This window comes from Condylura cristata, unplaced genomic scaffold (genome assembly GCF_000260355.1).
Source record: "Condylura cristata isolate star-nosed mole 26May11 unplaced genomic scaffold, ConCri1.0 scaffold00030, whole genome shotgun sequence".
Classification (NCBI taxonomy): Eukaryota; Metazoa; Chordata; class Mammalia; order Eulipotyphla; family Talpidae; genus Condylura; species Condylura cristata.
In genome coordinates, this window is record NW_004567131.1 from 2,801,239 (window position 1) to 2,820,916 (window position 19,678).

At 44.0% G+C, this 19,678-nt stretch overlaps 1 protein-coding gene across 1 annotated transcript in view; it reads right to left on the bottom strand.

The window, feature by feature from the left end:
* The window catches only part of DISC1 (disrupted in schizophrenia 1), a 304,163-nt gene that overhangs the window by 243,815 nt on the left and 40,670 nt on the right, over positions 1–19,678 (bottom strand). Inside the window, exons 2-3 of the mRNA XM_012731422.1 lie at positions 10,386–11,377; positions 5,284–5,353 (exon numbers count right to left, since the gene is read on the bottom strand). Coding sequence (XP_012586876.1) covers positions 5,284–5,353; positions 10,386–11,377 — 1,062 coding nt within the window. The remainder of the gene's footprint in view (positions 1–5,283; positions 5,354–10,385; positions 11,378–19,678) is intronic.

A 19,678-nucleotide genomic window follows, 5' to 3' on the forward strand; every position in this document is an offset into this window, starting at 1 on the left:
ATTTGATAAGTAGTGAAACCACCTTGAGATTTGAACTATTGTGCTGATATTTGTTTGGAATTGAAGCTTCATTGTGCAGAACAGAGGGATGTTCACTGCAAGCCCGCCTTGGGTCCGTGGGAGCAGAGCAGGGAGATAACAAGTCAGATGGTGGCAAGGAGATGCTCGAGCAAGGGGCCTGAAGACAGAACCACACCACAACCCATGCCTTGCTGCTCTTTTTCCTGGAAACATTTGAAGGTTTTGTTGGACCTGTCTCTCTGAGCAGACAGCAAATGCAGACCACTTTGTAAGCCAGAACACAAATAATAAAGGCTGCCAAAAATAGCATATCTATACCTTAGGCTCCAAAATGGATCCACGTCCCATTTACTCTGGCAGCCCTGGGGTTGTAAGATGACCACATTCTATTAAATCTTGTTTTCTTCTTTTGCTACCAGAATGAAATAGGGTACAAAATAATCTGGGGGAAGGGAGAGGTTGCTGTATTCAATCACATCTCCTTCTAAGAAGAGAAAGCAGGGGTTCTGGTGCTGAACATTAGACCCCAGAAAGCCGCTCAGATACCAAGCCCTAGGGAGGTAGAGTGGGGTTTCCCATGAAAGAGAGGTTGACCTGCATCCTATCACCAAAGTGCTACTATGGATGGACAAAGAAATCTTGCCAAAGAAAGAATTCAGAAAAAACAAAGACTGTGCAACTTTGGGATGGCTTCTATGCTTGGCCTCTGCTGCAGCCCTTTTTCTTTATTTAGATGCTTCACATTTTAATGTACTGGCTTTTTGTCTTAACCGATATTGGTCGAAGCAAAGACTAACTCAGTGCTGGCCACTTTTCACTTTAAGGAGGAAGTTCTAGGAAGCAGGGTAAAGCCAGCACTGCTTACATCACGTTGAGGTAAGTCACTGAAATGGTGGTTGGCTTCTTTTCCCTTGCAGCTTCCTCATTTCAGAAGGGAAGTTGGTAGGCTGGGCTGGTAGGCATGGCAGGTTGGGGGATGTTAGGGACCACAAATCGATGCAGGTACTAAAGCGATAACCATATCAAATATGGCCATCCAGGTCACAGGACCTAACCCTCATCTCCCACTTCTGCACTACAGCTTCACCCTCGGGAGCACAAGTTTGGCAAGATCTCAAACTTGTCCCTTAGCTGACCACAGACATGGCCCAAGCATTAATGCAAGGACTGTAGTGAAGCATTTGAGGCCCTTTAGAGAAAGACCCTAAGCAAATACCACATCATATTATTCTTTTTCTCCCAAGCCCTCCCAGATTTAAGCAAGAATATAAAGAAATATTAACTTTACTTCCCTAGTGAGGAAGCGATGTAATTAGAGCCCTGAGGTTTCCCCACAGGCATCAGTGGATGAATTTGCCAGCACTTTGATGAGATAAAACATGGAACTTTCTATTCTGTGCCAGTTGCTCCTTTCTCTGGAACACAAAGTCATTTTTATGAGTGAAACTAGAAAGAAAAAAAAAAGCAACAAAACCAAGAGAGATAAGGTCACCCTCTGGATTCTCCTTGCAAATCTATCAGATCCCAGCAGACCACAACCCCTGGGACATGGCACAGCTGCATAGCAGCTCCTAACAATGAAAAAATAAGTCATTCCCACAAAAATTGTAAAAGTTGAGTATAAAGAAGAATTTCCATCGTTCCAAGCATTTTGTAGTCACCCTGAAAAAAGCAAGCACGAAAGGCAATACTATTCAAATCCTATTTCAACCAGTCTCATTACAACAAATTCTCCAACTCAATGTTCTGGAATGACTTAGCAATCAGCTCAAAGAAATCATCGATGACCTACTATGTGCCAGTTTAGGCACCAGGGCCTGCAGTGATCCATTCCAGAGGATAGGCAGGTTCGACTTCATTCCACAACCAAACTCTTGGATGCTGGCTCATAGTCATGGTGACCGTCCTCTGTGCCTTCTCTAAAAGGTCCATTCAGATGGGTCATTTTCACCCTCCAAGGTCCACTGGATTACCACCTTCTCTACAGGACTTTGATCCTTTGCCCACCCCAAATCCAACAGAAGTGTAATCTCCCCTTTTGGAAATTTCTTTGTCTATAGAAAATACATATAGATATATAACATAGATATGTAACATATAGATGCAGACACAAATATATATTGTATCAATATAGATACAAAATGGTATATCATTTTATGTGTACTGCTCTGTTTCTTTTCCTAGACCATAAACTCCCTGAAGTGAATACCTTGAAAGCGCTCTCAATGCACCTGTAGCGATGCTACCAGCTACTTTCCCATGTGCTATCAGTACTCCCAAGTGTGGTTCTCAGGCCATCAGCATGCACATCATTTGGGAGTTTATTAGAAACAGAGGTTCTCACCAGCACTCCACACCTACATAATCAGAATGTGCATTTAACATGTTCCCCAGTGATTCTGATAGACTTTGATTGGGAAGCACTGTTATATCCAAGGGATGCTCAACAGGTATTTGTACATAACAAGCCCAATCTACACACAAATACTCCCCCTCACTTAATTCATCCTGTGACTGCAGATGGGCAAGGGAGTATCTCAGCTTGAAGGGGCTAGAGTAGAGTGCTTTCTGCTTGCGCTCTCTTTAGCTCCCATGCAAGGCCTCTCAGTCTGCAGGCAGCAAGTCACTTATTCATTCCCTTGGGAAACACTGACTGAGCGGTAACCTACCACTTGGCATTTTGCAGATGGCATAAGGACACTTCCCTCTCAGCACCCTGAACCAAGTTTGCAGGTTTGGGGAGTTTAAATTGAATGGGAGTGGTACATGGCCTCAGGGTGCCTATCTATTCCACTAACAGTGGGTGGGTCAGAGTGACAGAGTTCAAGGCTGAGCCGTATCTCCAGGCTTCAGCAAGCTGCCCTACCAAAGGCCTAGATCTAGTAAAGCCCTGCTCAGTGTGTAGTTGTAGTCGTCAGCATGCACCCTGTCACCTGGAAGGCTTGAGAAAGCACAGAATGCTAGTCTACTCAGTAGTCAGAGATATATAAGCAAGAAAAAAAAGGCAGGAATACTAAGTAAAGGTGTCTTTGTTCTTTTTGCATAATATCCTGATCAGCTTTGCTCCCTTATGTATTTCAAAGACATATGAAGAAGAGCCCAACGAAGTAAGGTCTTCACTTAATGAAGACCATTGAGAGAACCAATTCCAGAAAGCTCACCAGCTTGCAATCAAAAGAAGAAGATTTGGTTGTCTACTTGTGCCATAAGCTTTGTGTGCTACAGCCAATGTTCTGTTGCTAAAGGTAAAGGGATCAAGACTCAGTCCATGGCAGAGCAAATAAATTTATGCAATCGAGGGGAACCTCAAAACTAGGTTTAATTGTCTTTCATAGACAAGAGTAATCAGGTGCCCTGCTCCAGCAATCATTCATTTGCTCTCTCGCTCTCTCGCTCTCTCGCTCTCTCTCTCTCTCTCTCTCTCTCTCTCTCTCTCTCTCTCTCTCTCTCTCTCTCCCCTCCCCCCCCCAGCTATTCACAGGGTTGAGGGGCAGAAATAGACTTTCTCTTGCCCCAGACTTGCCTCCTTTCTCACCCTTCCCATCTTCCACCTAGCATCATTATGAAATCAAGACAAACTAGAGAAAGGGAAATGGGATTGTTCAGAGTTCCAGAATTCCTCCCCTTCCTCCCACACCCCCATCACTTTCTAAACCCCAGATTAACAATCTCTGAAATAAAAACGCTAAACAGGATCAGCTCTGGGTGACCATTCCTGTAGTGTTCCAGCTTCACATATTCATTGGGAATACCAGAATATGGGCCAGTAAGGTTGAAGACCCCTAACTAGATTACAGAAAAATCCTTACATCTACATTCTATTTACAGACCTGGGTGTGCTAAACTTGGTTATCATTAGGAGTATCTACCAAGTACGTAAGTGTCAGGGGGAACTGGAATTCATTTTAAGTCTTCTCATTTTCCCATGTCCAGCATAAATGGGGGTAAAAACTTGCAATCACCATGCAAAAATCCATAAGATGTTGCCCATGCCATCCAGACCTGAGGTTCTTCCTTGACTCAATCTACCCTGTCACCCACTTAGCTGCTAGGTCAGTCCTTATCAGCATCTGGCCCAACTCCTATTTTGGCGCCTCGCTTTAACCATTCTTTCCTACCTTCTTGACTTGCTTATCTTCTGGCCTCACACTACTATTTTTAGTACACAGGTCGTTGGCAGTGGTAATCCCATACATCTGATCCCTTTGTCAAAGCCATGCATCTTCACTCATTCCACTCCCTAAGTCTGGGCCCAGAGAGCATGAAGTATTTATAGGCACTCTGAGGTCAGATATGGTGTCTACCTTCCTTTCCTCTTCCTGCCACATTGCTTAGCACATAATAGATGTACAATAAATATCTTTTGATGAATGAGTAAATTATAACTATCTCACACCTTAGGCAGACAGATGGAGGGTTAATATAAAAAACATACAAAAGTGTCCCACATGTTTCTAGAGAAGCAATAAAATTAAACTTCTAACCCACAGGATTAATTTATAACCCACAGGATTAATTTAAAGCTCATATAGTATTTTAAAATTCACTAAATGAAAGAAGGGACCAGGAAAAAAATAATAATTATAATAAATTAAAAACAAAATTAACAGGTAACTATTAATCAGAGACACTATGCAGGGGAGAGGCATGGGGAAGGATCCAAACAGGAGAGGGAATGTGTTCTTGCACAGGACTATGGTGACAATGCATGGGTAAATTGGGGGTCGGAATTCTGCAGGGATTGCCTGAAAGGGGAATGCATGCATTGCACAAAAATGAAAAATGACTTAAAATGTTTATAAAATAAAATAAAACTTTTAAAAAGATGCCTGAACAGGACCTCCCTGGTGGCATAGGACTTAAGTCTCAGCCAGCACTATCCACCCATCACTGTGATCTGAATTAGATCTTCAGGCAGGGAGCTGACCCACATGACACAGCAGACCCTCTCCTGCCTCGCCCTCTGCTCCCCTCAGCAGTGTATTTCAGTGGATCTGCCTGTTCTGCTCCCCACCCTGTTTCTAGTGAATCTGCTCACCCCCCTCCACACCTCTCGCTATACCCTAGATCTTATATGCACAAAGTAAATAAAAATAAATCTTTTTTTAAATCCACTAAATGATAGTGTTGTAAATTAGTCAACTGCTACTGAGTGGAGATGATCAGAGGGACAGATTTCATTACTCATTTGGGTATGGAAGACAGAGATGAGTGAAGAAAGAAAGGAAAATGGGAAAAAAAGAATAATAAATTTATGCTCACCTTTATCATAATCATCATCCTCAATTGCTTTTTCTTGAAGTTTCTGCAGATTTAATCTTAATGATTTTACCTATGTTGGTATGAAGGGGGGGAAATAAAAACCACATTACAAGAGCATTCAAGCAAACTCATTTTGTTAAAGCTAAGACATTTAGAAACTCTTTAGAAACTGAATTTCGTTATTCTTCTTTAAAAAAAGAACCACAAATGTACAATTTTCCGATGCCAGATGCATCCATTTCTCTAAAAAATGTTATATAAAGAAAAAGTGTAATTTGAGCATAAAATCCACAGAGTTAGAATGTTATTTTAAACAAAACATCACACTGTACCCTTATCTGCATGGGGGGAAAATGCATAATAAAAAGGAATACAGATTTCCTGACCTGACCAAATGGTCTCTGTTATAAAAATCACATTAAAATTATGAGGATAAACATATAAAAAAATGGGAAAGAAACCAAGAAAAGAACAGCACGAACTTAAATTCACCAGGCTGTCCCGAAGGCTGAGTGAGCATGACAAGGACTTCACCAGACGCTCCTATGACGCCTACAACTCTGGTTTACTAAGCCCCTGATATTTTCTGCTATCACTGACCAGTGCTAACTAGTATAGTGCTCAAAGCCAACAGGTTGCCCTAGTACTAATGGGAATATACTTCCTGAATGAAAGAATGAGTGATCATGTTAACATCTTTATAACTGCAAATTTTACCAGTTACTTAGTCTTTCAAGATAGGAGCAGGGGAAAAGGCTGTATGGTAGATAGAACTGCTACATAAAGCTATAGGATCACCATCACCACATCCAAATAATGGCAGTAATAAACGCTCACTAGAACCAAAGCAGAATTCTATATACTAAAGCAGGTCAAAGAAAAGTTCATTTACAACCAATGCCCACCTCATTTTACCCCTCTTGGCTAATTATCCCTGCTATGAGATAGGTGCCCTGAATGGGTGCCCTGGATATGCCTGAATGTTCATCTTGCTGGAGCAGCTATCTTTGCTAGTGACACATCCCAGGTGTGGCAGGCAATATCTTTCCTTTCCACCAGCCTCTACAACCTAATTCCCAGCCTTCTCAGACTTAACACCAGACGACACTGCAGGGCTGTGATTGGAGGCCATTGTACACAGTAAAATCACCAACAAAAAGCACAAAAAACAAGATGAGCACAACATTAAATAGACCACCAAAAAGGCTCTGAGACCTGACACAAGAAAGCAGGATGTTGCCTTGTCTGACTTTAGCTGGGAGCGTGCGTGTGTGACTCGACTTTTCAGCCACTCTGCACACGTCCACAGATGGCCAGGAAAGCAATGCCAACATCAACATTGAAGATACCATTACATTTTAGAAAGAAAGCAAATTCTCAAATATAGAATCCACCAATACTAAGGGGCTGCAGTATTTTAGAAGGAGCTATAATTCAAATTTCTAAGCTTTGCATTTTTAAGAAGAGAGAGGGAATTAAGGACTCATGATATAATATCTAGAATCCCAGTCTTTCAAAGGATTCTTTTGAAGACCCTTAGCCCAGCTCCCCAATCCTGAGTAGCCCAACTGAGCAAATTGGGGCCTCTCCACAGACATAATAGAAATAGCAGGTCCTTCCCATGGTCCTCTCATCTCTCACAACCCAGCTATATGGAGCTTCTCCCTCTTACTGAAACAAAATCTGTCTCCTCATAAACCCTCTGCCCTGGGTAAGATCCTTCCCTCACTCCCACTACTCTGAATAAAATTAATTCCTTTTCCATACAACAGAGACATTCACATAATTGAAAATGGCACGATGTGTTCCCCTGTCCAGATGTTAAATTACCATAAACAATAATACTTAAGTTATAAATAAACTGCCCAGAGCCTATCCTTTGAGATATGAGTTTAATTTTGAGCTTCCTTTGGTGAGAAGGCTTCCTTTCTTTTTCTTTGACCCAAATTTTATTAATCTTGAGTTATTTTCTTATGGCTAATAATAGGCAATGCTCCGGGTACCTGTGTAGGGCCAGACTCAGCCACCCTGGATGACCACATCAAATCCTCATGGCAATGCAATAACATTACCGCTGCCTTAGACGAGAGCATCTTGAACCACAGAACAATTAAGTGAGAGCCTCAGGTCACATAGCTAGGCAGGGAGAGCAGCAGGCTACCCTCCCACTAACCCACCATGCTGCAGGCTCCATAGGACAGCTCACAGGGACCCAGCAGGCTGCTCCCCCAGAGTTCCTGTAGCAGGTAGTACAGGCCAGGCAAGCTTCGGGCACAAACCCCAGCAACCTGACACTCCTTCCCCGTGAAACAACTCCCTAGTGGGTTGTGACCAACTATTTATTTCTAAAGGGTGCTGTTAGGCAATAAACAAGAAAGGAAGGAATAAGTCTAAGGTTGGTTTTCTTTTTACAATTAAACATCAAGAAATCTAAAAGGGGGTAGATGTGGTGTAGTGACATGCAGTGTTTTAAACTAACATTACCTTGATTTTAAAAAGACAATTTTTTAAATTAATAAAATAAAAGATGAGTCAAGATAGCATGGGACCTACTTTGAATCAAACAATCTCCAACTTGTCTGTAACTACCACAAGAGATGAGTTAGATCCCCGGCCAGGAAGGTGACCCACATGGCGCGGCAGACCTCTCCTGACCTGCCCACTGCTCCCCTCAGCAGTGTACATCGTAAGTCTGCCTGTTCTGCTCCTCATTCTGCTTCTGGTGAACCTCTCACCCCTACACCTCTGGCCTGTACCTCAGTTCTGTATGCATAAATAAATACATCTTTAAAAAAAACAGACTTCACCTTAGTTCATCCTCCTCTTTAAAACCACCCTGAGCCCTGGCCCTGATGGAGCACACCTGGGACACCTCAAGGTTGTGAGTCCAAATCATGAATCTTATTCTTAGATAAAAGTTTGTCTTTTCTAATAAAAAAAAGTAATACACACAAAAAAAGTTTGTCTTTTCAATTATATTATAGTCTGCTTATGTCTCAGTGAGCAGTGGCTCTCCCCAGTCACAGTCACTAGAATTCCAGCTCCCAGGTCCTCCCGTAACCCAGTAATAGAGAGCTGGCATGGTGAACTCGGGGCATGGCTGGTTCCCCAGAGTCACACTGCTCAGGGTTGCACAGATTCCAGCCTATCTGAAAGTCTAGGTTCTCAGAAAGAAGGGACATAGAGCCAAGTGAATGTAAAAGGAAAAAAAACTATTGGTACAAAACCCAGAAGATGATTCTTGAGAACTATAGTAGAATCATTGCCAAGGAGAATTTCCCTCTGGTTGGTTATTTAGGAAGAAAGGGAGCCAGTCATACTAAGCAGAATGTGTTCTGCTTTGCTTCTCTTGCTTGGATTTTGGAGATAGAGAAACACAGATATGTTGTAGAGATTTTTTATAAGATCTCCGACACAAGGTGCTGAAAATTGACATTTAGGGTCAGTGAGTGCTGTAACGGGGCCTGTCCTGAGTGCTGTCAGAAACAGAAGGAAGCCCTCATTTGCTCTGAAATGTCCTACAGGAACACACCTTGGAGTCACACCTACGGGATAACATAGGGCAAGTGTAGGAAGATCATCCCAGGCAGAGGGAAAGCTGTAGGCTTAAGACTGAGGGACAGCTTTCCCTGATGTCTTCGGGAAAGGAAGCAGTCTCAGATGGCTGTGCCAGCATTGGAGCAGGCTGGGGAAAGTCTCCATGAGCAGAATAAGGAACAAGCAAACTATCCCGAGAGGAGCCAAGAGTCACACAGGGCACAGGACCACACTATCCCACCAGCCTTTCAGAAGGTAACTACTGCCCCTGGGGAGGACAAATTGGACTAAGAGAGACACTGAGAGAAGGTAAATATGTCAAAAATCTCTTGCAAAATCCCAGTGAACGATAAGAAGAATGCAAAGGAAGGGAGTGGCCACAGCTGTGAGAGGCTGGTTGGCCACGGGACTGTGAGGGCTTGGAGCACGGCTGACCACATGCAGAGAATGAGGGACAGGGAAAGATGACAAAGACCGCTGCTTCTCTTAGGAAATGCACAGATTCTTTACACTCATATCAGCAAGTATGTATCAAGAGTAAGGCCCTTTTGAGTAGATTGGGTGGAGGCGACAATGGCTTCTGTTTGGGCTGCATAAAATTCGAGGATTCTGTGCACCACCTGGGAGTAGAGACCTCCTTGTCTAGCTTGGCTTTGCTGTTTACCCGAGTTGGAAGTCAGATGGCAGGTGGAGGGGCCCTGTGGGCCAGCACAAGGCAAGACGGAAGGACAGGAAACTCAAGCTACTGGGAAAGAACTGAAAGTAAATGAATCTGCTTGATGGGAATGAATGTGAACTTAGCTCCTCAGGTGCTCATGAAGAACAGTGCTCGACATCCCTGCCCGTGAGTATATGTACAAGTGCAGATACAAACATGACCACACACCCCAGGAGGAAGACAGCTTTCAAGAGAATGAGCCTCCACCCCTGGGCCAGCCACAAAGCAGTTCCACCTGGGGGTCAGTGGGAGCCTTACAGGCTTGAGCAATGATGCCAGCGCCCATGGAGCCGCCTCTCAGACAAGCGGAGAGCAGCAAGGTCATGGCACTGGACTTATATTTATCCATCTGTGCTCATTTCCAAAGCGTTTCTGTTTTTATGTGGGTGACAGAGCCATCTGTGCAGCGTTACCGCTGTCTAAGGAGACTAAGGGCCAAGAAGTTTGTGTGATGCTCAAGATCAGCCCCAATATGTGGGAGTCAACATCTTCATATCACCTGTTCCCTTCTGAACTTTGGCCAGTTCACCTCCCTCCATCCCTGCCCCAGTTTCCTGCTACAAAGCAGAGCGGGGCTGAGCTAACCTGCACATGCATCCCCCCGGCCAGCAACGGTGCAGGAGCCTGCAGCCTGAGCAAACGCGGGCATCTAATGAGAACAGATTGTTCAAAGTGAAACAAGAGACAGAGGGCAGCAACATCTCTGTACAGTCGGCCACAAAAGGAGCTGCTGCAGTTTCTAGGGAGGAAGTTGGTCTACCCAGAACCACTCATTTCCTGCCCTTTGCCCAGAGCTAATCTGGGCTTATGACAATCTAGGGGCCCCAAAGGTTGCGCAGACACCAACCTCCAGCTGCCTCCGGTGGCTCAGCAGGCAGTCCAGTAGCACAGACTCACATTTCCTGAAAAGTAGGTCCAAGGGGTGGGCATCCCCCGAGATGTTACCCTGGAGCCAGGAGGGATCCGGGGAGCAGGAAGAGGCAGTGTCAGCAGCCAATAAAGCAAGTTTCTCACAAGCCAAACTGGGACTGCCCCCTGCGGCCTGCACACAGTGTTCTGGGCCCTGAGCTGAGTTGAGACTGAAGGACGGAGAGAAAAGTCGAGGGTCCCCATGAGGCCTTTCCAAGCTAGCAGCCTTGGTTGCCATCTCCTCTAGACTCTGACAAGGGGCTTCAGCTTCTCTGGATGGTGGGCAGCCTTCTGCTTCTCCACGTTCCCCAGCAGAGTGAAGTGAGAGCCGGATGAAGCTAAAGTTGGAGGTGAAGGCATCCTGACAGCCCTCCGGAGCTGAGGGGGCCTTGAGGTCACTTCCAAGGCTGCAGCTATTGCTACTCACCTCCTCTGAGGTCAGAGAGCCTTTTGTCAAGGTATCCCTTGCTCCTTCGCTGCAGGCTGCATCACAGCCCAGGTCTCGGGGCTCAGCATCCTCCATGGATGGAAGCTCCCTCTGACAGCCAATGTCCCCAGGGCCACATGACCTGGTTAGCCTATTGGGAAGTTTGGTGGCAGCTCGAAGCTGAATCCCAAAGAGTCCCGTGGCTCCTCTCACAGGGCTCAGGGCCAGGCGGAGGTGGCCCCCAGAGGTCAGGATGGAGGCTGTTGTGCCCTTGGGGACAGGGTTCCCAACAGAGGGACTTTGCCACTGGCTTCTAGAGTCAAGGCCACAGCCTGCAGCCCTGGACTCCTCACTACAAACCCCTCCCTGGACCCAGAATGGAGTGCCCACTGCTGAGGAGAGGAACCTGATCTGGGGCCCAGCTGTGCTTCTCATGTAGCCCGGCCTCCGTGGCAGTCTCCTCCTCCGAAAAGATGCTGCAGGTGGTATGCAATCCTGGTTGTCTGGGGAAAAAAGAGAAAATGGTGCCATAAATACACAGTTCTCACTGAGTCAACTGGAACTGCATTTGCAGAACATCCCTGGTGCACTTGTCCAGGAGAGATTCTGGCTCAGTGAACACAGGGTCAACTCCCTATGAAAATTTCTGATGATCCTTGGGAAGTGTTTGCTTTGATCATACAGAAACAACACAGCATCTCGGCACCCCTGTTTGGCAGAGCGGCTGGCATTGTTGTGAGTTTTGCCAAACAGTCGGCATGCAGACAGGACACACAACCTCAGCAGCCCTTCCTGAATCCAGCCATCATTCCTGTTGGTCTTTTAGGCGCATCAGCATTTTCTTCACAGAATGAGCCCAGAGAAAGCAAATGACTTGAAACCAGAATGCCACAGCACTCCTCGAAATGAGATCAAATCACTTATTCTTGCTACTCATTGAACAATAAGTCAGTTTTCATTATCTGAGCTATTGATGTCCCTGCATGACTGTGACACAATTTCTGTCCATCAATTCATCCCACGCAGTAGACTACAGGGGGGCCTGCTTTATGAATTCTCCAACTCGGAGGCTGTGTTCTTCTCCCCTCCAGTCCCCACCGCCAGCCATGCAAGAGGAATAGAAACAATGAAAAATGCTGACACTTCAAAAAGACAGGACAGTGTAGCAGTTGAGAGCACAGATCTGAGATCTTGGCTGGTTGAAATGGTTGTCTGCTGGCTGAGTGACTTTCCACAAGTTACCTAACCTTTCTGTGCTTGAGTTTCCTTATCAGCAAAAAGGGAATATTAACAGTACCTGTGATTGGGTGGTTGTTATAAGCATTAAATTAAATGAGTTGTTAGATATAGATAGCTTAGGACGGCAGCTGAGACTCATAGTACGTATTGGTTAGTATTTGCACACTGCATAGCACTATGTTAATCATAATGCATCTTCATCTACATTAATTTCATTTGTTCCCTGACAAAATCATGTGACACAACAGAAGAGGAATTACGATTTTCCTTTTAGAGTTAAGGAAACTGAAACTCAGAGAATTTGACTTTCCAAAAACCCCATGAGTTGTCAAATGACCAATATAAACTCTCTGGACTCTGATGACATAGAAATAAGACTGACAGTATTAAACACATCTATAGGTATTGCAGCCTGAGGAGCAAAGCAGAACAAAGGCTCACTGCAGGCTTGCACACCTTGCTATGTCTTCTAGAATACAGATGGTGCCAGGATCTTTGCTGAGGTCAATAGAAATCACCGGGTATAAAGGACCCAACAGTTGCCATCATGGCACACACCATTCTCTGAAATAGGTGTCATAAAAAGCACCGGGGAAAGGAGCACAGGCTACCTACCTGTTCCAGAATGCGAGCACCCGGGAACAAGACATGTTCTGCCATCCACTGGGCATACCAACACCTGGGACCCCAGGAAGCGGGGTCCCAATGTAAAATGCTGATGCTTCAAAGAGGTAGGATAATAGAGCAGTTAAGAGCATAGAATCTGAGATCTTGACAGTGTGCAGTGAAGGGAGGGATGGAAATAAAGATTATGAGGAGCTGAGAGAAGTCAAGGCAAAGGCAGGGAGGAGCATGTAACACAATGCTAGGAGCCTGATACTATTTTCAGCTTATAAATAATAAAATCATGCCCAGAAGACTTGAGTATGACCTAGAACTCCTAGATCACAGTTTCCCAAAATTTCAGTTTGAGCAGAGGCCTACATCAATTCTACAGCACATGCACTTTCTCTACCCAAGGGTAGCTGTTAGCATAACTTGAAATGGCAAGAAGTTAGAAGAAAGAATTTTTTCTTTTTCTTTTTTTTTTTTTTAACAGCAAAGGCCATGGAAAGTTGGAGTCAGCAGAAAAGGGCATAATGAAATGTGCAGAAAATAAAGAGAAAGAATCATGAATAGGCCCAAATAGAGTAGCTATCACAATGGCTATTACAGAAAACAACAGGATTGATGAGGATGTACAAAAAATGGAATCAGCACACATGGTAGGTGGGAGTGCAAAAGGCTACTGAAAATAGATGGCTCTCAAAAAGAGCAACTACCAGTCCCAGATGTTGATAATGGGGCAAAAGAGTGATGTGGATCCTTGGGAAAGCCCCACGAGCTGCTTGCTTAGGGCAGAGGAGTTGATGGGGAAGGGACTGGGTACCCAAGAATGGGAAGACTCTGGATGGATGAAGGTAGAAGATAGAACATCAGTCAGGACTGATAGGATTCTTGCTGATCTGACTGGTTAACATTGACTTCCCCAGTTTTTTCCTTAAGTTAGGTAAGCAGGTGTTTCCTGGTACCTTATTCCAGTGTATGTAGAAGCCCACTGACATCTGAGTCTACTCTAGGCTCCTGTCTTAAATTAATTCCCGCTTCTGTAATAAGTGTTATTGATTAACCCTTAAATTAGAACTACTGGCCCTCCCTGGTGGCGCAGGGGTTAAAGCACAGCACTGAGAAGCTAAAGCCACTTCCGCATGAGTTCGATTCCCGCCTGCCCCAGAGGTGACCACATGGCGTGGTAGACCTCTCCTGACCCACCCACTGCTCCCCTCAGCAGTGTGCTTCGTCAATCTGCCTGTTCTATACACAACATGGTATAGCAATTCCATCTCTCAAGATTTACCCAAAAGAATTGAAAGCAGGGTCTCAACAAGATATCTGAATATCCATCATCACAGCAGCATTACTGAACAGCCAAAGAAAGGAGACAACCCAAGTGTCTACTGACAGATGAGATGGATGTGGCATATACATACAATGGAATATTATTCAGTTGTAAAAAAAGAAGGAAATTATGACATGTTATAATGTAGATAAGCCATGAGGGCATTAACTCAGTCACAAAAGCACAAATTTTAATCCACTCATATAAAGTACACAGAATGACTGGGTAGCCAATGGCAGGAGGTGGGCAGGGGTTGTGCAGGGACAAATAGTGTTAATGGGAACTGAGTTTCAATTCAGAAGAGAAAATTCTGTAGATGGATGGTGGTGCTGCTTGCACAACAAGGTGAATGAACTTAATGTCACTGAATTGTACACTTAAGAATGGTTGAGAGGGTAAAGTGTGTGTGTGTATGCAAGTGTGCATGTGTGTTTTATCACAATTTAAATATTTTTTAATTTGAATAAGCCAATTGGGTCACTATGTTCTCTAGGTCAAAGGACATCCTATCCCATCCTTCAGGGATTTCACTATCTGAGGGTATTCTCTGTATACGGGTATTGTACACAGAACAGTCAACAGCACAGAGCTGTGGGAAGTGGGGATAGAGGACAGCAGAAGAAGGACAGATTGCCATTATGTCCTATAAAACTGGCAAAATAATTTTTAAAGAACAACAAATCCAAAAGGAAATAAAGAGAACATTAAATTCTGGCTTCAATTACCAAAGGAAAACAACTCAGCAATTTCCTATCTTGAAAAAGGAGTCCTGTGAAATCTATATTGTCTTTTGGCTTACATACTTTTAACTGCTTTTATCCAAGTTCCAGTCACCCGCATAACCCTTCTAAAAGAGCAATGCTGAGTGGGAAAGAACCATCTGAAATTTCCATCCTTTTCAAATGCCTGAGAGCACTACAGCATGAGTAACTTTTTCCAAAGCCACTCAACCCCAGGGTTTTGAAATCCCCCCAAGTCAGGCTCCAGGAGCTGCACAAAGAAGTTCCCTGATGTGAACCTGAGAGAATCCCGTTGGGGGTCTCTCCAAGGGTCTGCTGATCTAGATACCACTAATCCACCATCTTGTACAAGCAACCAGTCAAGATGAGCAGACGTGAGAAAAGTGTTTCTCAAAGGTGGAGGTGAGAGGGAGCCGTTGGGCCCACGATGGCCCCGTTCTGCATCCATTTAAGCACACATACATCCTACATCCTGTCACACACAAACCCCAGTTAAGAATTCTAACTAGGAGCTGACAGTGTGGGATCCAGAGGGCACTTCAGAATGAGCCACAAGGATTACACAGTGGCTGCTCTGACATACTAGGAAGACCTCCAGTTCTTCACTACCAAGGTTTCCCTTTTCACTTTTTTTTCCTATATATATATATATTTTTTTTTTGAGGAAGTTTATGATGTCTCTTCAGACCAGAAATCATTTGTCACTTACATATCCTAGCTGAAACCCTACTCTGAGGTTTGTTCAAAAACCCAGCCCTGGCCCTCCCTGGTGGCGCAGCAGGTTAAAGCACAGCACTGAGAAGCTAAGGCCACTTCCGCATGAGTTCGATTCCCGCCTGCCCAGGAGGTGACCACATGGCGTGGCAGACCTCTTCTGAAACCCGCACGCTGCCCTCTCAGCCCAGCCCTGCCATGACATACACCCTGCAGTTAGGGAAGTGTTCTGAGGCTCTCAGATTTGAGAGGAGGACTTCTTCCTGATACTTAACTGCTTTCAGCTTGGAGAATGGCACTTTGAGCAGGCAGGAAGTCCAGAGTGGCCATGCAATGGAAGGCAGGAAGTGAGAATAAGCAAGCTTTTCAAGTTGGCGAGGAAAATCAGTGGTGCCTGCTCTTCTGTGTAAAGCCCATCTAGCCACAGAAAGGCTCAGGAGGAAAAGGAAGCTTCACTCAGGCTTCTCCATCTCCCACCACCTTGTACTCCATAATCGATCCTAAGGAGGAGAGCACAGGTATCTGTGTTCTCGCCATCATGCACAGCCCGGTTCTGCAGAATACTCACCTCCACCCCATCCTGCCCAGTGAGCTCTGAGATTAAAGGGAAGTAAAAGTAATTTGGAATAGAACCGGATGTCAACGGGTTTCTGTGTACACTGGAATAAGATGCCAGGAGACATCTGCTTACCTAACTTAAGGAGAAAATTTGGGGGAGTCATTGTTCACCAGCCAGATTGGCAAGATCCTCTTGGCCCTGACTCTAATGCTCTACCTTCATCCATCCAAATCCTCCCAATTCTTGGGGGTCTCAGCTCCTTTGTCCATCAGCTCCTTCACCCTGATCACTCAGTTCATGGGCTTTACCAAGGATCCCTATCACTGCCCTGTCCCAATTTATTAATGCCTACAACAGTACTGGTATTTACTGCCTTTTGTGTACATAGTGTTGCCAATTTATGTGATGCAGAGGCTTCCTGATGTCTTTATAATCCCCCAAATTCAAGTAGAGTGAGAAGGAATTCTAATACATATTGGCCACACACAGGATTCCCCATAGTCTGAAAATAGAGGATTCTCACAAAATCTTTTGTAAACTGAAATGATGTAAAGCCAAGAAGCAATTACCATTTGTTATTTATATAGAAATTTTTGAGCATTTCCAGACCCAAAAAAAAACATACCAAATCAACACATCAAACCTAAAATACACTAACATATATTAACGCCAAAAAAATACTATTTTCACTTGTGTAAAAACAAGCAAAAATCCTCTTCCTATTTCTTTTGGTTAGAGAAAATGGGCTAGAAGTAAAGCAGCATGACAAGAACTTAGATAAAGCAAGCACAGTTTAAGAAAGCAGGATACTCAATGAATTTACTTGGAAGATGCTAAACTTCCAAAACTCAAACTTAAAGCCTACACATGTTCATTTGGGCTTAGGCAAGTCACCTGACTACCCTATACCCCAATATTTGTAAGACCTTATGGGTAAAACTTGTGTGCCTCAGAAAGGGGATACACAAGAGCTTGGAGATGACTGCTAAGAGCAAACAGAATAGTCAGAGAAGAACACGAACATGAAGATTTTACAAAACATGACTTGGGTATAAATGTAGAGGTGAATCAAAAGTGAATATATTCTTTTCCTCCCAGGAATTTTAATCCTATTTGTCATGGTTAGGAACAAGACTTGTATAAAATGTTCAGGTTAACCAAAGATTTAAAATCACAAAAAAAGTTCCTTTAGATTAGCTTGTTTTTAAATCATCCAAATTCAGTAATATGCAGTAAGTGCAAAACACAACATCCATCTCGGGTATCTCAGAGTGCACTGGAGCATTCGGAAATTCCTTCAGGTCATCATAAGAAACATCTAGTGAGCAAGGTAAGAGCTGGTTCAGAATAAATCAACCTTTGATGCATTTCCATTTTAATTGTGTAATGCACTACAATGAAACAATTCCTTACTGAACACAAAATACTGTTTGGGGAGGCAGACAGCACCATCCCTGCTCCCAAATTATTCAAATGAGGTAAGTCATGAGACAGAAATTGTCTCATGACAATTTGGAGGTAAGTCATGAGGCAGAAATTGTCACAGAAGGGTATGTACAGTGTACATGTACTACTTCAGTCACAGAAGGAGAATTCTGTTTGAAATTAAACTAATGAAGTAACCAGGTTAACCCAGTTGATTTACCTGACAGATCTTTACTCTTCAGCTATACAGAAGAGTCCATGTCTCCAAAGCACTCCTTAATTTATGTGCCATCCCCAAAACCACTTCATGTGATTAGGGAGAATTGCAGTGCAAGCACTTTCCATGGGACAAAAGACTCTAACAAGCAAACATAAGCTCAAGAACTCCCCACCAGCCTAGTCAAAACTTAGGTCTAAGCAGTAGCTTGAGACCTCTGTCCTGTCCCACCTCTTCTGCCTACCCTGATCTCACTCCTTCACCCTTCACGGCCATTACCCTCAATCAATTTCCTGCATGTTTCATTACTTTTTGGTGTCTGCCTCAAATAGGACCCAAAGGAGGTCAACCACAAACATGGGGGTCATGCCTTTTGGGTTTTTCCATCTTTGGAGGTACAGACAAGTAATCGAGTAATCACAGAGAAATACTGATGAGGTGTTGAAGGTCACCATTCATAGTCAGATTCATATGACAGGGCCCCTGGCATTGGTCAACTGAGTAAGATTTGGTTGAGACCTGGCAGATGACTGGGACTCACAGAGGTCACAGAAGACATTTCTAAAAAGAATCTGAGAACACGGCCTGTTGGAGGAGAGGCTCAGAAGTGCCTGGTGATGGACAGGAGATAAGATGGAGCTAGACACTACCATGCACATAGGCAGCATCGAGGTTTGACCCTTGTGCTAGATAGAATAGGAAGACTCAGAGGGACATTTAACAGAGGAGAGGCATAACCTGATCATATATTTCAAAGTGATCAGCCTGTGGAGAACAAAGCAGAAGGAGCATGATCAGGAGGCACCAAATAGAGGGCAAAAGTGGGGAAAGTGAGTGTATGGTGCACATGGTGGCCTGGTGTTTTATGGAGGTGAGGTCACTGCATGAGAAGGAAAACTGATATTCTGGCATATATGCCCATGCTATGCTCACAGAACATATTGAATCAGGACTTCTGTAAGTTGAGGTAAAAGGAGCATAGTTTCTTCTTAACATCCTAGAGAAGTCCCCTACCTTCCATCAAACTCCCCCAAGCATTATTTAGACACATAAATACTTTGGGCCATTAACCTTTCAACAGAAAACCCATTACAAAGTCATCCTAACTAGTTCCACAGATGTCTTCATTTTTAAAGCACTGTTAGTGTACAATGTCTTTCTTTTAACTTGTTATCTTCCACTATAAAACATACAACGATACATAGTCAGTTTCCCTTACTATCCAAAAGGAAGCATTCCTAAAACCAAGAAGCAATCAACATTCCACTCAATTACCAAAAGTTGAGTGTTCCCAGATGTGAATAACACACCAAATGTAGGATATCACTCATACAATAAAAACAGGGATGACACGAAACACACAGCCTATAGAAAGCAGGTCCCAGGGAAAGATCCTAGTGGGGTCTCTCTTGCTGCTTATATACTGGCTGCTGCAAAACCAATGATGAATGCTTTCATATTTATTTTTTGTGTTTAGCTGTAAAACAGAAAATTCTCTTGATATTTATTTTGTTTGCAAAAACAGGGACTAATGTCAGTGTTTTATAAAAGGGAAATGGCAGAGCACAAAGTTTCAAAAAGCAGGGGATATCCAAGAAGCCAACAACATCCTCAACAACCTAGGCTAAGTCTGGCTTAAAATTAAAAGTCCAACAGGAAGCACATTTTCAACAGCACCATCTATGTGCATGAACATGGTGTGTGTGTGTATGTCTGTGTCTGCCTATGCAAGCTCACAAGAACATGATATGTGAATATGTATGTTGGTATACAAACATTTATATAGAATGTAAATAGGAGGGAAAAAAGCCCTCCCTGGTGGCTCAATGGGTTAGGATGCAGCATTGCAAGCAAGTCACAGGGGCTTCAGTGTGAGTTCAATCCCCACCCCAGAGGTAACCCACATGGTGTGGCAGACCTCTCCTGTCTCGCCTGCTGCTCCCCTCAGCAGTGTACTTCATCAATCTGCCT